General features: G+C 42.2%; 1 protein-coding gene across 1 annotated transcript in view; it reads right to left on the bottom strand.

Annotated features, from left to right (window-relative positions):
- Window positions 1–18293, bottom strand: part of MMP2 (matrix metallopeptidase 2) — a 29511-nt gene extending 11218 nt beyond the window's left edge. The window contains exons 1-7 of the mRNA XM_072980954.2: window positions 17165–18293; window positions 13301–13527; window positions 10577–10725; window positions 8318–8446; window positions 6888–7061; window positions 2713–2886; window positions 966–1139 (exon numbers count right to left, since the gene is read on the bottom strand). Of these exons, the coding sequence (XP_072837055.1) occupies window positions 966–1139; window positions 2713–2886; window positions 6888–7061; window positions 8318–8446; window positions 10577–10725; window positions 13301–13527; window positions 17165–17368 (1231 nt within the window). The 5' untranslated portion in view covers window positions 17369–18293. The remainder of the gene's footprint in view (window positions 1–965; window positions 1140–2712; window positions 2887–6887; window positions 7062–8317; window positions 8447–10576; window positions 10726–13300; window positions 13528–17164) is intronic.
- Between the last annotated feature and the right edge of the window lie 1125 nt (window positions 18294–19418).

Raw genomic sequence — 19418 nt, 5'->3', positions numbered from 1 at the left:
AAAGACACCTTGATGAGATTTTAAGTTTAAAACCTTATGGGATCCTTTGCTCCCTGTTGAGACCAAGAAAAAGTTTTATTTCACCCTACGTCAGGGTCTCTGCAAGTTGTGTGAACCGTTAGCATCCTTTCCCTTTGAGAAGGAAAGCATATAGGCACAGAACAAGCAAGAAAGGACTGGCTGATTGATAGGGAAGTCAGGAACAACCCATCCAATGCTTCGGAATCAGGTGGGGCCCAACAGTTTCGAATCAAGTAAATACATCAGCAAACTAATTCCATTGGCTTGCTTAGCCCTTGATTGGAGCCTATTTTAAACCAAGTAAAGGGGATTTTTAGTGCTCTGGAACTCAACTTTTGCCCAATAAGATACAATTGTTTTCTCCCAACTGAAAGTGCCTGTAAGTTCACTTCTAGTTTTTTTTTTAAAAATAAAATTATTTAAATTTATATTAAAGATACAGGAAATATGTTTCCTCCCACAGCATGCTCACCCCCACCCACTCACCCCATGACTTTGTGTCTGCCTTGAGGGAAGAAATACCATTCCTTGAGAATTCTGGAAGTGGTGATTTCCCATTTCTAGAGACAAATTTTACTCCCTACCCCTGGAAATTTGAAATGACACAAAACATTTCTGGTTTGTATCATGATTCTGCAACGGTATAAAAGGACAACCCAGGGATCAGCTGAAGTGAGACTGAACCATGGTTTATTTCTTCTCCTGGCTGGGTATGAGGACCAAACCTCATGATGGAGCCAGGGTCTTTGCTCGGATTCATGTAGAGTTGGGCGCATGACATCATGTCCTGATCGAGCCTTTATGTGAGAAGCTATATCAATGTCTACAGAGGTTCACAAGAGGATAGAGAAAAATGGTGATTCCTTTGTCATCATGTGGCAGTCAGCTGGTTGTAGTCTAAACCTGGAAGACTGCGATAAATATGGTTTGAGCGGTATCCCTACCTTGGTCCGGACAAAATCCCCACTTGCGATCTTCATCATAGCTGCTTGTTGTGGAACACCACATCTTTCCATCTTGGCGTCCTGAGCTGGTACAGGCATCGTATTTATTCCCAAGGAATGTGAATGGAAAAACGCAAGGAGCCCCTTCAGAATTCCCACCAACTGTTGACATTGCTACAATTTTTAAAAAAAGAGAGCGAGAGCAAGAGCATTAATTAGGAGATATAAGCAGAATCTTTCAACATGCTCCCCAAACACTGTTCAGTATCTCTGCTGTTTTGTGGATCCACTTTGTTCCAGAAAGTAGGGCTAAGATTTGTGGAATTTTTTGGACTACAACTGCCATAATTCCATACTCTGAGAGTTGCACCATATATCTTACAAACACCTACGGTATTTTTCCATGTATAAGACTATACTTTTGTCTAAAATCTTTAGACTAAAAATTGAGGGTCGTCTTATACACAGAAGTAAGCTGAGGAGAGAACAAAAACAAGTGGAGGGGAAAGCAGGAGTCAAAGTGATTTTATCCCTTTCCCCCTACACTTGCTAAGTCTTCACTTAGATTTCTTAATTTTGGATTAGAAAGGTGGGGGTGACTTATACATGGGGGTCAAAACTGGAAGGTTTTGTGGCATGATTCTTCCTAGTTTCTGGTTCAGAAAGAAAACTCCCAACCAGCAGCTGAGCAGGAACAGAAAGCTTGGGCAAAATTAGATCTCAGATATTTCGTCTTAGGCCCTTTCTTCAAGTGAGCCACATTTTGGTATCAATAAGTTATCAGTCAGGAGAACTCTCGGAATTGAGATTTATAGGATTTATAGGGTTTTTTGGGGGGGGGTAATTAAAAATTGCATACCAATTAGAATTTTTGAATTCTTCTTGAATTGCAGTTTGAACAGGAGAGTGGCTAAGCCACAATCATCATCACACTCAGAATTATAATCATCATTCTTGAACTAGAATATGGTCCCACTGATTGCATCTTCAGTTCTTCCATTTCCTTTGCAATTTTACTCACTTTTTCCATCAGCCATGTCTATATGGGACTTGAGGAAACACTTCAAGTGAGTCATCCCAATGGGGCTGTTTATAGAATTGTATCTCTCTCCATTTACCCGAAGGTTATGCTCATACACATACGGTCTTCTGTATGACTCACTACACAAAACAATTCCTGCTAAAGGCTTCAAGTAAAAAAACTAATCGAGATTTTGACATTCTGATGGCTGTTGTAGTTTTTTCAGGCTCTTTGGCCATGGTCTTAAGGTTGTTCTTCTTAACGTTTCTCCAGTCTCTGTGGTCGGCATCTTCAGAGGACAGGATTCAGAACTCTGTCTGTGCTCTGGTGCAGTCAAATATCCCACAAACTGCACCAGAGCACAGACAGAGTTCTGACTCATGTCTTCTGCAGATGCTGGCCACAGAGACTGGCAAAACGTTAGGAAGAAAAAAGAACACGGCCAAACAGCCTAAAAACCTACAACACCATTGGATCTCAGCCGTGAAAGCTTTCGAAAATACATTTTGACATTATGTATGTGCATGATGTTATGGAGGACCTGAAATTGCAACACAAGTGGAATGGAGAGAAATAATTGGATTTGATGGTTGTGCCTTTTTATGACAGTGCCTTTTTATGCTTCCCATGACTTGCTGTGAAGAGACACACTCGTTGTGGTGAGTTTTTGCCCTTTGATTTGCTTTTGTTTGAAGGAGAGATAATCCACCAAGACAATGACTCTACCTGTCTCTGGGCAAAATCCAAATTTCTTATCTCGGTCATAATCTTCGGTGGTTCCACACCACCTGTATCCATCTTGCCTTCCTTCGGTGGTACAGCCATCGTAGGTTTTACTTTGAAATTTGAAAGGGAACTTGCACGGCTGGCCATCAGAATTCCCTCCCATCGTGAAAAGTGCTAGAAAACAAGGAAACACCAAGAGTTAAACATTTGTGGAAATGTTACTTGTATCTTAATCTATAGCATGTGCATCTCACAATGAAATAAGGTTCAGTAATATAAATGTGGTGTTTGCCTCAATCTGGATATTTGATGTATTGTTTACAGAAAGAAGAGTCTTTTGAAGAATGTGAAGAGATCAGGGTTTTTTTTCCAGTTTTCAGTTATAAAGCACTCACTACAGGGTAGGATAACCTGTCAAGAATTCTTCAGTCTCTGTAAGAACTCTCAGATCTACAAAGCAAGCAAACACTGTTTCCTCATTTTGTTTTCCGATGTTTTGGACAGAACCCCCCACCAATGCAAAACTGGCGTCTTTGCAAGAGCATTGGTGTCCATCCCTCAACAAGCACAACAAAACAAGTTAGATAAAAAGACACACAAAAAACTGTGCAATGCTACTATGTGCAAGGAGGCAACACTTGCTAGATGATGCACATTTTCCAAAAATGCGGACAGTGAGTCTAACAAATATGCAAAATCTCCCAGAGATGGACAAAATACATTCTTACCAGCTTATAGCGAGGAGAAAAATCCTTGCATTTTTTCTTCATTCGTCACGTGAGCACAAAACAAATCAGGAATCCCATCTCTGTGTGCCAAATAACAGGTCTTTGCCAAATGGCGAGCCAAGAAAACAAACCAGCTTTCTCAGTCAAAAAAAAGCACCTCATACATATCTCTTGAACCGTGTTACAACTGTAGCACTAATGAGAGGTTCTCTGTACTATATAGTTTGGTTCCAAAACCCTTCAGCAGCAGAAAATGCAGAGCAATGATCCGGACCCTGTAGGTCCTCAGATGTTGTACCTACAACTCCTAGTATCTCTGATCATCAAGCATGATTAGATGAAGTCCCGCATCTCACAGAGGCTAGTCTTCAAATTCTTTCTTCCTTAAATCTCTCCACTGGAGAGAAAGATACAAGTGGGAGGTTAAGATGAGTCACTCACTTCCTACTTAAGCTGCTTCCAGCTGGAGGCCTGGCAGCCTTCAGCGTTTAATAGCATATTTTATTAGCTGAACCACAAAAACATTGCAAAAAAAAAAAAAACCTCAGCAGAAGCTTGCTTTATATTGGAGCAATCATTGTTTCAATGACCAAACTGGCTATTTTTAAGTTTAATTAAATTTTAATTTATTTTGCATGCAGAGTAAAGTCCTTCAGTCTGAGCTTAGAAAATTACTTCTAAATGTAATGCATTACACCAGGGGGGGGGGGGAGACTCGTAAGTTACTGTTATAGATGCACTTCATTGGAAGTAATGATTTCTAATTTTTCAGGTGTAACTAAAACAGTTGCTTAAAAATACCAATCAACCCAATGTGTTTCTCCATGATATAAACCATAGAATCTTTGACTAATAGAGTTGGAAGGGACCTATAAAGCCATGTGTCCAACCCTCTGAGACCACACACAAAGAGTAACTATAAGAGTACTACAACAGTCATAGTTTCACAACAGTAAGAGTTATGTGATGGTTAGTATTTTCATGGCAAACCTAAAAAGTTAAAAAAAAGAGAGAGGAAATTGCTGGATATGGAAAGAAAGACACACCCTGATTGTGTAACGTATTCACTCAAAGCCCACAGATACAAAAGATCACCCTTTCACAATCAAGCCCACCATATTGTTTGTGCTTAAATCCGGATGGAGCAGTCACTCATGCTTTTTTTACACCTCTGCTATTACTTTCAGAAGATTAAAAATTGAGAGCCTTTGATTTAATTCACAATAGTGTAAGAAAGATGGAGATGGGCAGATCCGTGTCCTGTTGTGCTTGTGGTCATTCAGAAATCCATTCCATCCAATTTCAGCTTTAATGTGCAATTCTTTACATTTCAAAATTACATTATAGCAATGTATACATTGTATGTACATTTAATGGCAAAGAGCACAGCATTCTGTGTATGTTGGCACATTTTTAAAGGCAGAAAACCATCGCAACGTTCAGCGAACTGCAGAAATTGGAAGGACAGCAAAGTAGAGGCCCACACTTTAATTTGAGATGTATGACTCAGATCGGTTCATTTCCAAAGGTAGACTAAGGTAAGTTCTTGAGATCTCTAAACAGAGGGTGGGCGTTTGTAGGTTTCCTTCACCCCATATACCAGGGTGAGACTTCCCCCCCCCAGTCCAGACTTGGGCAAAGTGTGGCCTGCGGGCCACATACAGCCCATGAGCCGCTCCTGTCTGGCCCATCGGTCATCGCTCCAATCCAGCCCACCCGTCACCACTCCTGTCTGGCCCGCCCGTCACCATTGAGTGAGCCAGACCTCCGGCTCTGGTCACCCAGCATGGCAGTAAGCAAAACGTGCGAGATCCGAAGCGGGGATCTTGCAAGTTTTGACTGTTACTCTTGAGACGCAGGGTGCAGAGCCTGCGGCTCAAGAGGCTGGAAGTGATCCTTGCGCAGGTGACGTGATGATGCATCATGTCGCCTGCACGGGATAGAAGACAGTCGGAGAGGAAGGCTGCAGAGAACCGGAGGACAAGTGAGTTAGCTCAGTGCCAGTTTTTCCCCCCAGTTAATTATGTCAGTATTGTAGTTCGTTCACCGCAGGACCCAACCCCATGGTGGCCTATTACTACCCACAAATTGGGGGCCTATTACTACCCACCTAATGGGGGCCTATTTTTAAGTAAAGTTGGTTTGGCCCCCAAACACAGTTCAGATTTTTCATGTGGCCCCCTATAGAAATTAATTGCCCACCCCAGCCCTAGTCATATTTAATTGCAGAATCCAGGTGGAACTCAATCTAGTGTGAACATTCAGTGACTTGTGAAATTGAAGAGTTGTGAACAATATCCTTATATTTTAGCAACCAGCTATGTGTTGGGTTGTTTTTCTTTCATCCCCCACCCCACCTTTTAAAACAGTCAAAAACTGTTGTAACAATATTGTTGCTTGTTGCCATTTGGGGCAGTTCCTCTATATAGCTGGGCACTTACCATGGTTTGGTGGTTCAGCAGATTGGGGCCACAGATGTTGTGGAGGGGCCCGTATTCCATGCCCCACCACCTCCCATGGGTGCCCCATCAGAACCAGCACTGCAGGCTTCCTTGTCCTGCCTCTTCCTCTGAGCAGATGCCCCTGAGAGGGGGTGAGGCACAGAATCTTGGCCACCCACGCAACACCTGTGGGCCTGATCCACTGAGCCACTGAACCATCTGAAGCATGGTAAGTGCCCATCTATAGTCTCAGCCATTGTAATAAATTACTCAAAAAAAAGAGAGGGGGGGAGTCCCATGCTCCTTTTGAGTAAACCGTGATGACAAAAATAAGAATTTAATACTCTGGTTGTCAGTATGTAGATCCCTTTCACAGGGAAGTCACTGGAAATCTCGGATCATCCAGGAAGTACAAGATAAGTATATCTAACCCTTTTGCTAGCCAAAACCCTACCCCTACCTTCAACTTTATATGGGGAGAGACTCTTCTCTGGATTTTAACCCGAACTTTACAGATGCCATGCCATCGAAGGAATTGAATCCAATCCCCCAAACCAGTTCAGCACCTTGGAGAGTTCTTTTAACATTCCAAATGAAACCTAAATTGCACATCTAAACTTTGGATTAAGTTCACCATCTGCAACAGGGGCCACCAGCCTCTAGAAAAAATAGCATACTACACACCTGGAACAAATTTGTTTGTTGATTGATTCTGCGGGGGGTGGTGGTTAAAGGGCTTTTCCTTCCATAATTCAAACTGGGACACATATCAGAAAATGAGCTCCCAACATGTCATGCTCAAACCAGCTATTTATATCACTGATGAAATGTTGAAAGCAAGTGATTTAATCAATATATGTAATGTGCCACATTGTAATCCCTGCATTGGGCCAGCAAACATCGGGAGAAACTAGGGTGGCCATACTTGTGACACGAACAGAAGCCACAACACAACAAATGTGAACTTCTAAAAGTTGGCATTCCCATTGTTTGGCAGTCAACTTACATTCATGGGGACAGAAGCCGTACTTCCCATCTGTGTCAAAGTTGTATGTTGTCGAACACCAAAGAAATCCATCACTGCGTCCTGCGTCAGTGCAGCTGTTATACTCTTTGTCATTGAATAGGAATGGGAATTTGCAAAATTCTCCATCTGCGTTGCCGTATTTCACCCTAACAACTTGAAATGAAAGTACAGAGAATCCATCAGCGGCAGCTACAACAGCCATATGAACTTCTTCTGCAGATTTTGGAAACTAAAACTTATTACAACACCTTGACTGGAAGCAGAATTGACCCAGAAGTTGAACAAGAAGAAATTCTTCTAGAAATACATATAGTAAGTTAAGGAATCACGAGACTCCATCCAATTACTCATTCCTACTAAAGTGGACTCATTGAATCCATGGGATTTACCTATGTATTGATTTACTGTCGGTTCAGTGGGTCTACTTTATTTGAAACTAGCAATTGGATCGGACTCCTCTTTGACTCAGCTAACAACAGCCAGCAGTGGTCTATTTTTATCAGTTACAATATCTGGTGGCAGTTTCTTAACATGGTTCATGGCTGAGGGCTCCAGCACATCCCCAGCATGCATAAATACCTACTCTTTACCCTCTAGAATTACCAGTTAAATAAAGTCACTATTTTAGAACAGAATAATTATACATCAAGAGTACAGAGGGAAACAGCTGAGATAAAATGTATACACATAACGGACACGCATATAAATGAACTGAATATAAACCTAGGTTTCTTAAGTCATTGCTAAATGTAATACTTCTGTTATCATCTACTGCCACTGTTATTTTTTCATAATTACCAAGCGCATCTCTCATCACAAGGCTCAAAAGTAAAAACTGTCAATTTCCCTACATTAACAAATGTGATTCCTCTGCCATTTTCTTATATATATTCTGTTTTCTCCTCTTGTGTTTTAACGAAATCCCCAGTTCCCAAACTCCCACCCCCTTCTCTCTCTTCTCTCCATGAAAATTACATTAGAATATAATAGTCTTTAAGGTGCCACCTGTTTTTGTCTTCTTTTTTTTTTAAAAAAAAGTTTGGTTCTTTGAATTTTGCCTAATACAATTAAATAATGAGTTGTTGCAAATCTAAGAAAGCTGTTTGCCTGATACCTGGCAGAGCTGCTATCAGTCAGGGTAGATAATATTTTGGACAAATTACTCTTTTTGGACTTCAGTTCTCAGAATTGTCCAACTGGTACAATGAGATATGTGGGATCTGAAGTCCAAAAAAATTAACTTGTGTAAGCTTTATGAAAGCTCTTATGTATTAGGAGCTGCTAGGTCCCAGATTCTGGACAGCCAAAATTTCCGTGAGCTTCGGGGGAGGGGGGGAACACACCAAAAACTAATGACAAAACTGATAATACTTGAGTTTATGTTCTGAAGAAAGCAAGAGTTTGCATACCCTGTCCTTCACCCAACGTCCAAAGCTCATCATCGTCAAAATGGGAGTCACCTCCAACCCCTGGACCAGGTGCAAAGGCATGAGCTAGGAGACCATCCTTGCCATCAAAAGGGTATCCATCACCATGCTCTGCACAAGAAAAGATATGGATATGGTGTCCAACATAGTGAAGCATGGCAATGAAGCAATGAGATTGCAAAATCCAAATGCACATTTGAGCCCCCCAGAGAGATCCTTTGTCACAGTTCTTGATGGAACAAGGGCTACAAAGAAGGATCTTTACTGCATTTTCACCATAAAGAGTTGTAACCCGTGCCCACAAGTTTCAGTTATTTTCCATGAATTTTTTTAGCAGATAAAACCTAACCAAAACAGGGTTGGAGACAATACTGTTGCATGTTGTCCTTAATTAATAATGATGTGTCATCAAGCCCATTTCAGCTTGATGGCAACTCTTTCCAGAATTCTCTAGGTATAGAGGATCTGAGATTGTCTAGCTTGTTCAAGGCCATATAAGCTGGCTCTTTTCCTATGAAGGACATTGGGAAATCAAACTTCTGACTCCTGGCTCTACAGCTTGTTGTTCTGACTTACTGAGCTATCCCGGCAAGTTTTATTTGTTTGTTTGTTTTTTGCCCTTTGGGAACTTTTTAAACATTCCGGTCAATGGAATATATTGGGACACAAAAAAAGTCACATCGTGTTTTTTCAGTGGACTGTCATAGTTTGAAACTGTGTGTATAGAGTGTTAAAATAATTAAACGGGATACGGAAAAAATAGCCCTGAAAATGAAAATGTTTTTAAAATGGAGGCTTGAACAATAGTTTACAATAGGCATTCCAAAACAATTAGCCAGCCATCCAGTGAGCAAGGTCACTGAACAATTTCATTTCTGATGTTTTTATGAATTTGTTTATATTATAATGAACATGTTTATGTGACAATATGTAAGCATGAAGTGGGTGTCAGTAAGTCCTGAAGTGATTATAGGTTTCCAAGTTCACAATAGTGTAGCATTTCATGATTTTAGGGTGACAACGGTTCCTAGTCTTGGGGGAAATAGTCAATAATAAAAATTTCCAATAAATAATCAAATAAATAAAATGCCTCTCTAAGCTGTCTCATAGAGCTGCTTTCATGACAAAATTGGTAACAGACAAACCATGTATACTGCCTTGGTTTCTACAGATAAATGATGGAATATACAACATTACAACAGATCAATAGCTTAGACTAGTTTTCCCTGAGTTCACTTCTGTTCTGCTCAATTGATCTGCTAAGCTTCTCTCCATTCTGATTTCTTTCTTCTCACTATCCTATATTTGGACTTTCCCTTGATCTGGGCATCCATGGATCTTTTCCTCCCTATGGTTCCAAGTCTTCTTTTCCTCTGTGGATGAAGGCCAGTTCTTGGCTTCTCTAGCTATTTCACCAAAAGCTTTTCTTGGAAAAAAAGCAACACCTTGGCAAGTGCATAACTCTTTTATTCATTACTTTCTCATTGCTGGCATGGTCACTAATATTGCCTGTGGCTGCTTTTGCTTCTAGAAAGCCTTTGCTGGTTTGAGACATTGCCACTGGAAACAAGCAATAGACACTGACAGGCCAATGTTCAGCTCAAGTTGTCTGTGCATAACATTGGGCTAGTTCAACTCACATGAGGAAAAGAGAGTTAAGATTCACAGCTTTTTCTCATTCAGGATTACCAACAATGCCCAGAAGATTGATCGATTGATTGATCGATCAATCAATCAACCAACCAACCAACCAACCAACCAACCAACCAACCAACCAACCAACCAACCAACCAACCAACCAACCAACCAACCAACCAACCAACCAACCAACCAACCAACCAACCAACCAATCAATCAAAGCCTGGATCCCCTCCCCCGGTTGCAGTGGAAGCCGTTGATCTGTTGTAATGTTATATATTCCACTCTGAGTTTTGGGCTGAGATTTACATGGGCTTTCCATGACACTGTACCCTACCCCTGAATAGGCACAGCACCTTGGATATCTCCTTGAAAGTTCACACCAAAACCTGGAGCAGATTCACTGCCTCACTGACACAGGACCACATCAGCTGCACTGCTATATTTTACCCTACTATGTCCAGAGAACTAGACTAAGGACAGGAGTGCTTTATCTCCTCCCTCCAACCACGTATAAGGTGTGTTGGAATCAAGACGCAGAGGGTTGAAGAAAGGAAGTGGTAGCGGACTGGGTTGCCCCTCAAAAAAATATTATTAACGTACCCCAACGCCCGAAATTGATCATGATATCTGCTTCCCCATCATGAATTCGGGAAAATTCCAGTGGCGTGACATCACTCCAGACTTTGAAGGCTCGGGCAAATGCATCATCCACCGTTTCAGAATCCAGATCTGGGGTGTAACCTAAAATCCTTAATGAGAATAAATAAATAAATACAAAGTTGGGGGAAAAGAATACAGAGAAAGATCAGTGGATTTCTCACCCCGTGTTGGTTGTACTGGATGCTCATGTGCATTTTAATCCAATTGGAAGAGATTCATTTAGACATCCCTTTTATTCATGATGCATGATTATATCATGCCTACTTCAGTTGAGTTGCACCGTCTGCTTGTTTCTTCCTAAATCCAATCCAAGGTCATGGTATGAATCTTTAAAACACAACTTGGGTGGTAGCCACCTCAAGGTCCATTTTCTTCCATATAACTTCCCCCAAAATCATCATGTGTACCGTGAGCTCCTATTTATTGATCTTAGGAAGCTAGGGATGAACCTAGACAGCTACTGCAGAGCCTTTCCAGTGGTGGCACCACCATGGGGAACCCTCTACCAACAGAGATTGGTCAAACCCTGACTCTGCACTGGATGCAGCACATTTTGGCTCTTTGACAAGGCATTTGGCTGAAGTTGCAATGATCTTTGTGCTTCAGCCTTGTTGGTTGGTTGATTGCTGCTAATAGGGTTTTCACTATTGCTATAAATAACTGTTGACATTGACCTACAACCAACAGAACACTATTAGTATGAAAATATCTTCTACCAGACTTCCCTGAATTGAGTCATTATGCAGGCAGCTCTGCAAACGGTTGGACAACTCTCCACACAACAGCTTTTGCATGACCGGTTGTAAAGCTGCCTGCACAACCCATGTGGTGGCCACCTGAACCACAAAAGCTGCATCAGATACCACCTTTGCATTAAACCTGAAAAGGCACCACCCCTCGTGCGGCGGACCTTGTCCTAGCACAGTTAGAACTGCAACTCCCAGAAATCCCAGCCAATATAGTTGCTGGTGAAGGATTCTGGGAATTGTAGTCCAAAAACACCTGGGTTACCCAAGGTTGGGATCCACTGTGACATTGATGAATGGATTTGCTTGCTCCCTTCCTTGAGTTCCCTTTCAAATAACTGGGGGTGATAAAGAAGTTTAATCTATTCTAACTTGATACAAAACAATAAGTTGCGATATATAATATGTTCTTTACAATGACCCATCCTTTGTTTCTTAGATGTGCATACTCATAAATATCAGCCATTTGCCTATAAGCCAGCTTCAGAATCCACCCAAAATTTATGTGTCTACAAGGTAAGAGAAACAAATAAGTAAAAATTCTGCATTAGCTAACACCATTGTTAGCATCTTATACTCAGGAAAGATATTTCTCAGCTCAGAATGTTGTTTCTGCAGAAAGACCACATTTATTTCTACCAAGTAATAAACAGTAATATCAGTTCTAGGAGTGATGATTACAAATGTTCAGTACAGTTCCCCCAGCTAAGCTTCAGCCTGATTCCATATGTTTGGAAACTGGAGGTGAGACCCTGGCTATGTGAATGAAACAGCGTGCCGTTGTTCATTCCTGGCCAGCAGCATCTGATCTGTGGGAGGCGCAGGGAAAAAAGAGGTGTGCATACAGAGACACTAAGCACTGAGCCCCAGGGCTTAAACAGATATGGAAGTCATTAAAGGAGTCCTGCTGTACGTCCCCAGTCTAAGACTTATCCAACCAGACTTTTAATGGAGGATGAAGTGCTTGTTAAAATATGCGCTGCCCAGATTGCTCTGTAATTTCTGGTCTGCTTTCTTTCTGCAGACATAACATGGCCTCTGGGGTTCATATCATCTCCAGCTAAAAGCGCCAGATGATTTTTAAAAACAGAAAGAAAGAGACCGAGAGAGGCAGACACTCTGGAGCCTGTGTAGCAGCATCTGAAAGAACGGAAGAGCCATTTTTAGGCTCTTAGAAGTCAAGATGTTCTAAAATAATGGGGCAGCCCTTTTGGCGAAGCAATGGCCTCTATAATAAGGAACATCAAGACCTAAACGTGTGAAGTGTGGGGCATCTTCCACTGTTGAAAGTTCGCCTGTATCTCATTCATAGTTTGCTTTCTCAAGGCTCTAAACTGGAGATGGGGAACATCTGCCTTTCCAGATGTTATTAGTCTACAGTTCCCATCAGTCTTAGGGAGCATAGTGAGTAGTGAAGGATGAAAGCATACAGAAGACCACACATTCAATCACCTGTTGTCCTTCCTGCCTTCCAAGGGATTATGGCTCTCTGGAGAACCTCAGGAGGTCTGGACTTGGCTGCCAAGATTGATGTTCCTCATCTTGAACAAAAGTGAGGAAGCAGAGCAGCTTCTTAGACTGATCACGTTTTGGACAGCTGTGCAGTTGGACTCAAAAGGCTGAGGATAAGTGAGGGCTACTGGAGAAAGCAAAGCCACTCAGAAAGGGTACGCAATACTAAAACTGGAATTAGCTCTGGACGTACCTCTTCTGAACAGAAGAAGCTGCATTCCAAGTCAACTCTTACAACCACATTTGAGGTGCAAGTCTCCTCACTATATACGTCTCTCTCCATAGCTTCAGCATAAGATGGTCTTGTGAAAAGGCTCACCCGCAGGCAATACTCCTTGACTATACATGACTTTCCCCTTGGGACAACTTATTTTCACAGAAGTCCTTATCAGATGCTATGGCCTACCTGTAGGTCACGAGGTTTTTCTCCCATTTTGGTTTTCTAGGGAAGAAATTGTAATTGGCTACGTCCGGATTGCCACAACGGGGTTTCTTCATGGTTTCGATGGTATTTTGGTCCAATTCTCCCGTTTCAGGCAGTGCAAAGAATTTCTGCATTTTCTTCAAAGTATCTTTGAGCACAAACAGATTGCAGTTGTCTTTGGGGCATCCATAGTACTTGTTGAGATATTGCTTTAACAGAAGGGGGGAGAAATCCACAACATTATTACAGTCACAAATGAACACATTTTTCTGCTTAAGCATGAGATCATATCTGATTATCTTTGGGTATGAATTCGGTCTAGCTGGCCAGTGAGAGCAGGGTGTTTTTTGTTTTGTTTGTTTGTTTTTACAAATGGTAGCTACCAGATTGGTTATAGCTCTTAACATTTGGTCTTCTGGAAGAGTCAGGCTTCAGGTCCTCAAATCCCTGCTCACTGGCCATGTCAGCTGGGGATTCTGGGCTTTGAGATCCAACATATCAAAGTGCAGAAACAGTGGGTGAAGCAAGATAGGTACATGCAAATGGACAGACAATCAGGAAGTGGTTGTCCTGTTTTCAAGGCTTCCTGAAGTACAGTACAGAGAAACCTCTTCCATCTTGATTCTGTCTAGGTGTGCTGGACTTCATTTCCAGTCTTCCATCCCTATGGTGGGTATACTGATCCAGAGGAGGAGCCCTAACAAGGTAAATCCTTGTCGGGGCTTCTGCTCATTGTCCCGAGGAAGAGGCTACAACTAAATTGTATATCCTGCTTTATCCTGCTTGATGACTGTCTCATAAATTTCATTCCCAGGACAGGCTACTACCTTCAGGTTGGAGACAAGTTTAGCCCTATTCAGCCATTACCTCCTGGTTGTTATCAATATGTTTAGAGAGGAGCGATTACCCATGCCTGCTCGGTGTTATATTTATATGCAATGTGATGAATCTGAGAAGGGAGATTGTTATTGTGTCCTCCCTAAGTTGTTCATACCTACTGGGAAGGTAAAAACAGAATAGGGCTTCTAGGCAAAGTAAATCAGCTTCCAATGGAACACAGGACTCTGCTTTTCCAGGAGTTTTGGCTCACATGAATAGAACAAGGTCTTCTTTTTAGCACCTGCACTTGTAAAAGGTCAGAGTAGAGTTGGACTAGCATTCTCTCTTCTTTGTATGTTCCTTCAACCTCTTTTAGAATGCCTGAATAGGCTTAGGTGTCATTTTCCATTCGGGGGAAATTAGGGTTCTAGTAAAGAATAACAACAGAGCAGATCTTGCAATCCAAAAGGTCTTGTTGTCTTGAGAGAGGGGTGTGTGCTTAATGGCAATAGATTCCACTCTCTCATACATATCACTGCTGGATAGCTCAGTGATTAGGTCTCTGGCTGTGGAACCAGAGATTTGGAGTTGGCTTCCCCATCAGGATTCCTTGACAGGGGCTGGATTTGATAATCAATAAAATCCCTTCCAGCTCTGCAGTTCTAAAACAACGGTGATGATATGTTTATATACTACCATTCTTTACTCACTATCCGGTCTTTTCTTTAAGGATAACAAAAGTGAACCCAAGTCTTTCTGCTGATTTATTCCCCAGATTATCTCCTGCCAATCATCTCTACCAGATTAACCAGATTATTTTCTTGGTTTATGAGGAGTTCCCTCCTTTGACCCTTTTCATTGCCTTTTCCTGCTCCTTATCTGGGTGACTGATTAGGGTAACTGCTTTCAAGGATTAATCCCCTGATCTGAGTCTAGGTAGAGGCCGCTATGCTAGCTGATCATGAGGAGCACAATACTTGTCTGAGCAGATTTGTTTTGCTAGGACCGTCGGCAGAAAAACAACAGCCAAAGCTATTTACCACCTAGCAGTCTTTCCCCCATGTTGGCACTTAACACACAGAGACCACTTTCTTTCTGTGTAACCCATTCTTAGATCCGTCCCAAAGAATAATTTTTTCCTGCCTCTTGCTTCCTTAGCACAATAGCATTTTTGACCTATAGAATTCCACCCCTTGATGTGCCCAGATATTTTCTCCCTCTGTTTTTCTGCTTTCTCTCCAAATATTGGGAGCCCATGTTGCATCACAATAGAAACACATGACATCTCCAGGAAGTCTCGACGTTCAAGGGAATGGAATGTGTTGTGCACAGTTTTTGCTTAAAATGAGGTTTCAAAACTGTGGTCTACAAAGACTGATGACCACAATCACTATCCTAGTCTGTCTTTTCCATCTGTCTGTGATTAGCTTAATGGCAAACCCAGTCTTGTGGTGAGTTGAGGCAAACATTGGCTGTGCTATATGTTTAAGTAAGTCATTCCTTTGTCTCCAAAGCTGAGGTTGACATTTTGAGGATGCCTGGTTGAGCAATGCATGTCTCTATGTTGGCCCTAGAAACGAGACTTGAGATCACACTATATGCACATGTAGTGCATATTTAGGAGTGCTCCCTCTAGTGGAAAAAGATGTCTACTTTCCTAGCACATGGTTTACTTCACCTCTGTGTCCTGCGTTTAGCGGTTAATGTCTAATGTAGCCATCAATCACTCCTCAATTGGGACTGGGAGTGAGCAGGTGAGGAGGAAACATGGCTACCCATTGAGGATGAATGGCACCCTTAGTTCAGGATGCAAAGCACAGTACCTAGAGAGCAAGCCTAAACTCAAATGGGACCTACTTCTGAGCAAACATGTATGGAATTCTGCTGTTGGGCTGTAATACTATGCACAATTACTTGAGAGTAATCCAGCAAAGAAAGAGGGAACATTCATAGGGAACATTCATAGGAGGGTTTTAGGTAACTTAATTTGTAGTTACCCTTCATTTCTCCTAAGTTTTATTTTCTAGACTGTATTTTTTTAAAAAAAGAAAACAAATGCTCAAGAAAACACCTCTCTCTCTCTCTCTCTCTCTCTCTCTCTCTCTCTCTCTCTCTCTCTCTCTCTCTCTCATATTAATTTTCACCTAGCCACAATAGCAGGAAATGTTTCTCCAGTAACTCTTCAGATTCAGTTACACAACCTAGATCCATATTTTAAGGGGAAGTTTTGCTGTTTCAGACAGAGCTGCATTCTGACTAGTCATTACGCTTGCCGGAAAATCAAGCCAGAATCCAACCCTAAATTGCTACTCAGCCTGTGCTCAGATGATGCCTGGGAAACTTCAAGAGCATGGTTGATTGAAGGAAGAAATTGTTTTCACCATACGAATAGCCAACTGGAAAGTTCAGTGGTTTAGGCATCTGGTTGGGAATTCAATTCCTCACTGTGCTTCCTGAGAGAAGAGCCAGCCTGGGTAGCCTTGGGCAAGCTGCACAGTCCCAAGACACCCCCAGAAGAAGGGAATGGGACTTCTGAACATGCTCTACCTAGAAAACCCTGAAATGGGTCTCCATAAGTCAGAACTAAGTTGACCGAACATAATTATTACTATTATTAATGGCAATACTTTAGGCATGGTGAGAACGATATAAGGCAAACCAACGTTCTATCACATTACAATGTGAATGGCTTTCTTTTTCTTTTTGCTCTTTATTTAAGGCCCGGATCGTTCAAGGAACCGAGGGATACCTCTGTGCAGGTTTCTACAGGGCAGTTATTCAAAACTGCAAGGATGTGCACGTTGGCTTTTTTTTTTTTTTTTTTTTTGGCTGTACGTTCAAAAGTTTTGCAAGAGGCACATTGCTACTTAATGGAAAGCTGAGAACTTTGCCAGCCCCTTCCCCCTTTTCCCAATAGTTAAGAGACAGAAGGTTAACATTTTGGCTCACGATCCTGTCCTTAGCAAGTCCTTGCAGAGCATTTCTGAAGAAGGGAAGGGGGAAGAATATCAATAAAGAAAAACTTACCAATGCCAGTTCTTTGTCCGTTCTGGGGGAAACATCCCCTGGAAACTTTATGATGGGTGATGGTATCAATTCTCGACCCGACACGTCTTCTGAAAGTCTCAAGGTTGGTGGTGGGGGTGCTGAGGTCGGGGGAAAGATGGAGAGCTGGATCAGAAGGATTTCTAAAACACAGCCCACAAAGTTGAGGGAAATGTAGACCTTCATCCTGTTGCTAGATTCCTGTTATGCCCCTCTATTTCTTCTCCAGAAAGCACTTCCTTTTTTTTTGCTCCTTGGCGGTTGTTGTCAAGTCTTATCAGGGGTTTATCGGCACATCTTTTAACTTTCCTCGGGGGCTCTCCCGCTTTTTTTCGCTTGCTCCAGCAATTCCTTTGTATGCTTAAAACATCCAGATGGGCAGTCTCCACCACCAGAGGAAGTCTGAAAAACCAGTGGAAACAAGAAGGAGGGGGGAGAGAGGGCAGTTGCCAGATGTGTGTTTTGCTGGAATTTTAAGGTAGCAACAGACAGATCATGTTTTAACCCATGATACCCACTGAAAAAGAGAGAAAGGAGGCCCAGATTGAATCTTTCTCCCCACCAAAACTTTGTCAGAGTGTGTAACTAGAGCCAACATTCACTCTGGATAAATTTCTGAGGCCAACAGACCTTTATTTATGAGTTCCAGAAGAAGGATAATTAGCATTTATTCTTGACTGAAAGGCAGCCTAGCCCAATAGGAATTGCTAAGGTGGTCCTTGAATTGCGGCTTTAATTTGAAAGAGGGTCAAGTGACTTTGGCATTGAGAGATGTGGCTCCCCCCCCTTTCCCTTTTGAAAGACAGAAAGGAGGTGTAGAGGAACATTTGCAGTATCCTTAAATTCCTGAATGCCTTATAATGGAAAGTAGGACAAGGCAATGTTGGGAAAGTGTGAAGGGAAGAGGAGAAGGGGACGACAGAGGACAAGATAGTTGGATGGTATCACCGAAGCTACCAACATGAATTTGACCCAACTCCAGGAGGCAGTGGAAGACAGGAGGGCCTGCTGTGCTCTGGTCCATGGGGTCACAAGGAGTCGGACACGACTTAATGACTAAACAACAAAAGGATAGCTCAACTCTATCATTTGTGGTGGTTAGGTTTGAGTCTTGTTTTTTCTGTATGTTTTTTGTAACCGCTTGGATGTCCGGTGTGGGCTAGTGAAATGCAACAGGGCAGTTAAAGGATTTTGGACACCCCTCCTAGGGCAAGCGTTCAGAAGAAATGAAACAGCTGAATTCCTAGAGAGGCCACAGATCCATCTATCTGAGCCTTTTGAACCCCATGGGTTGGTAGAGGCTCCCCAGGATTTCACACTATTTCTTTTCCTCCCCAACCCTCTCTAGAGATGTTGGTGGTTTCAACCTGAAACCTTCTGCAATCAAGGCATCTATTCCACCACTACGTTATGGATCTGCTTTTTCTTCTGGAGAATGGACAGAGCAGTGTTCCCCAACCCAACATCTTCTTAATGGAATCGAGGCACTAGACTAGATAGATGGCACATTTGGCTTAATTCATTAAGGCTCCCATGGTCTTACTTCCATCTTTTACTTTTCAAATATGGCATCCGGCCAAGGCATTAGTAATCTAACAGTCTGTTGTAAACCTGGAACCAAAGTCTGGAAAACATACATAAGTCCCTGTGAGATTTGGGGAGCTTTAATCCCTTAGATCAGTGGTTCTTAACCTTAGGTTACTCAAGTGTTTTTGGACGGCAGCTCCCAGAAGCCTTCACCACCAGCTGTGCTGGCTGGGGCTTCTGGGAGTTGCAGTTCAAAAACACCTGAGTCACCCAAGGTTAAGAACCACTGCCTTAGATCAGTGGTTCCCAACTTTGGGTCCCCAGATGTTCTTGAACTACAACTCCCAGAAGTCATTGCCAGCACAGCTAGTGGTGAAAGCTTTTGGGAGTTGCAGTCCAAGAACATACAAAGGGACACAAGCCTGGGAATCACTGCCTTAGACAGTTCATGACCAGGGCAGCTTCCACTAACCCCAGAAATTTTGGTTTAATGCCTCCTCTGCCTTGTTCATGACACACTCCATGTAATTACACACCCAGACTCCACATAGAATAACAGTCCTATCCACAATGTCTAGGGGATAAACCCTATGAAATGTGATTCACATCTAAGTGACTATGAGCACATTTTTAATAAGGTTATCTGCCTTTCATAACCCCCTATGCCTACTCCTATAATGAAGAGGCACATGAACAAAGTTCATAGAAC

Source organism: Pogona vitticeps, chromosome 10 (assembly GCF_051106095.1).
Source record: "Pogona vitticeps strain Pit_001003342236 chromosome 10, PviZW2.1, whole genome shotgun sequence".
Classification (NCBI taxonomy): domain Eukaryota; kingdom Metazoa; phylum Chordata; class Lepidosauria; order Squamata; family Agamidae; genus Pogona; species Pogona vitticeps.
The sequence above is the reverse complement of the archived record's forward strand: the minus strand, read 5'-3'. Positions and strand labels throughout refer to the sequence as shown.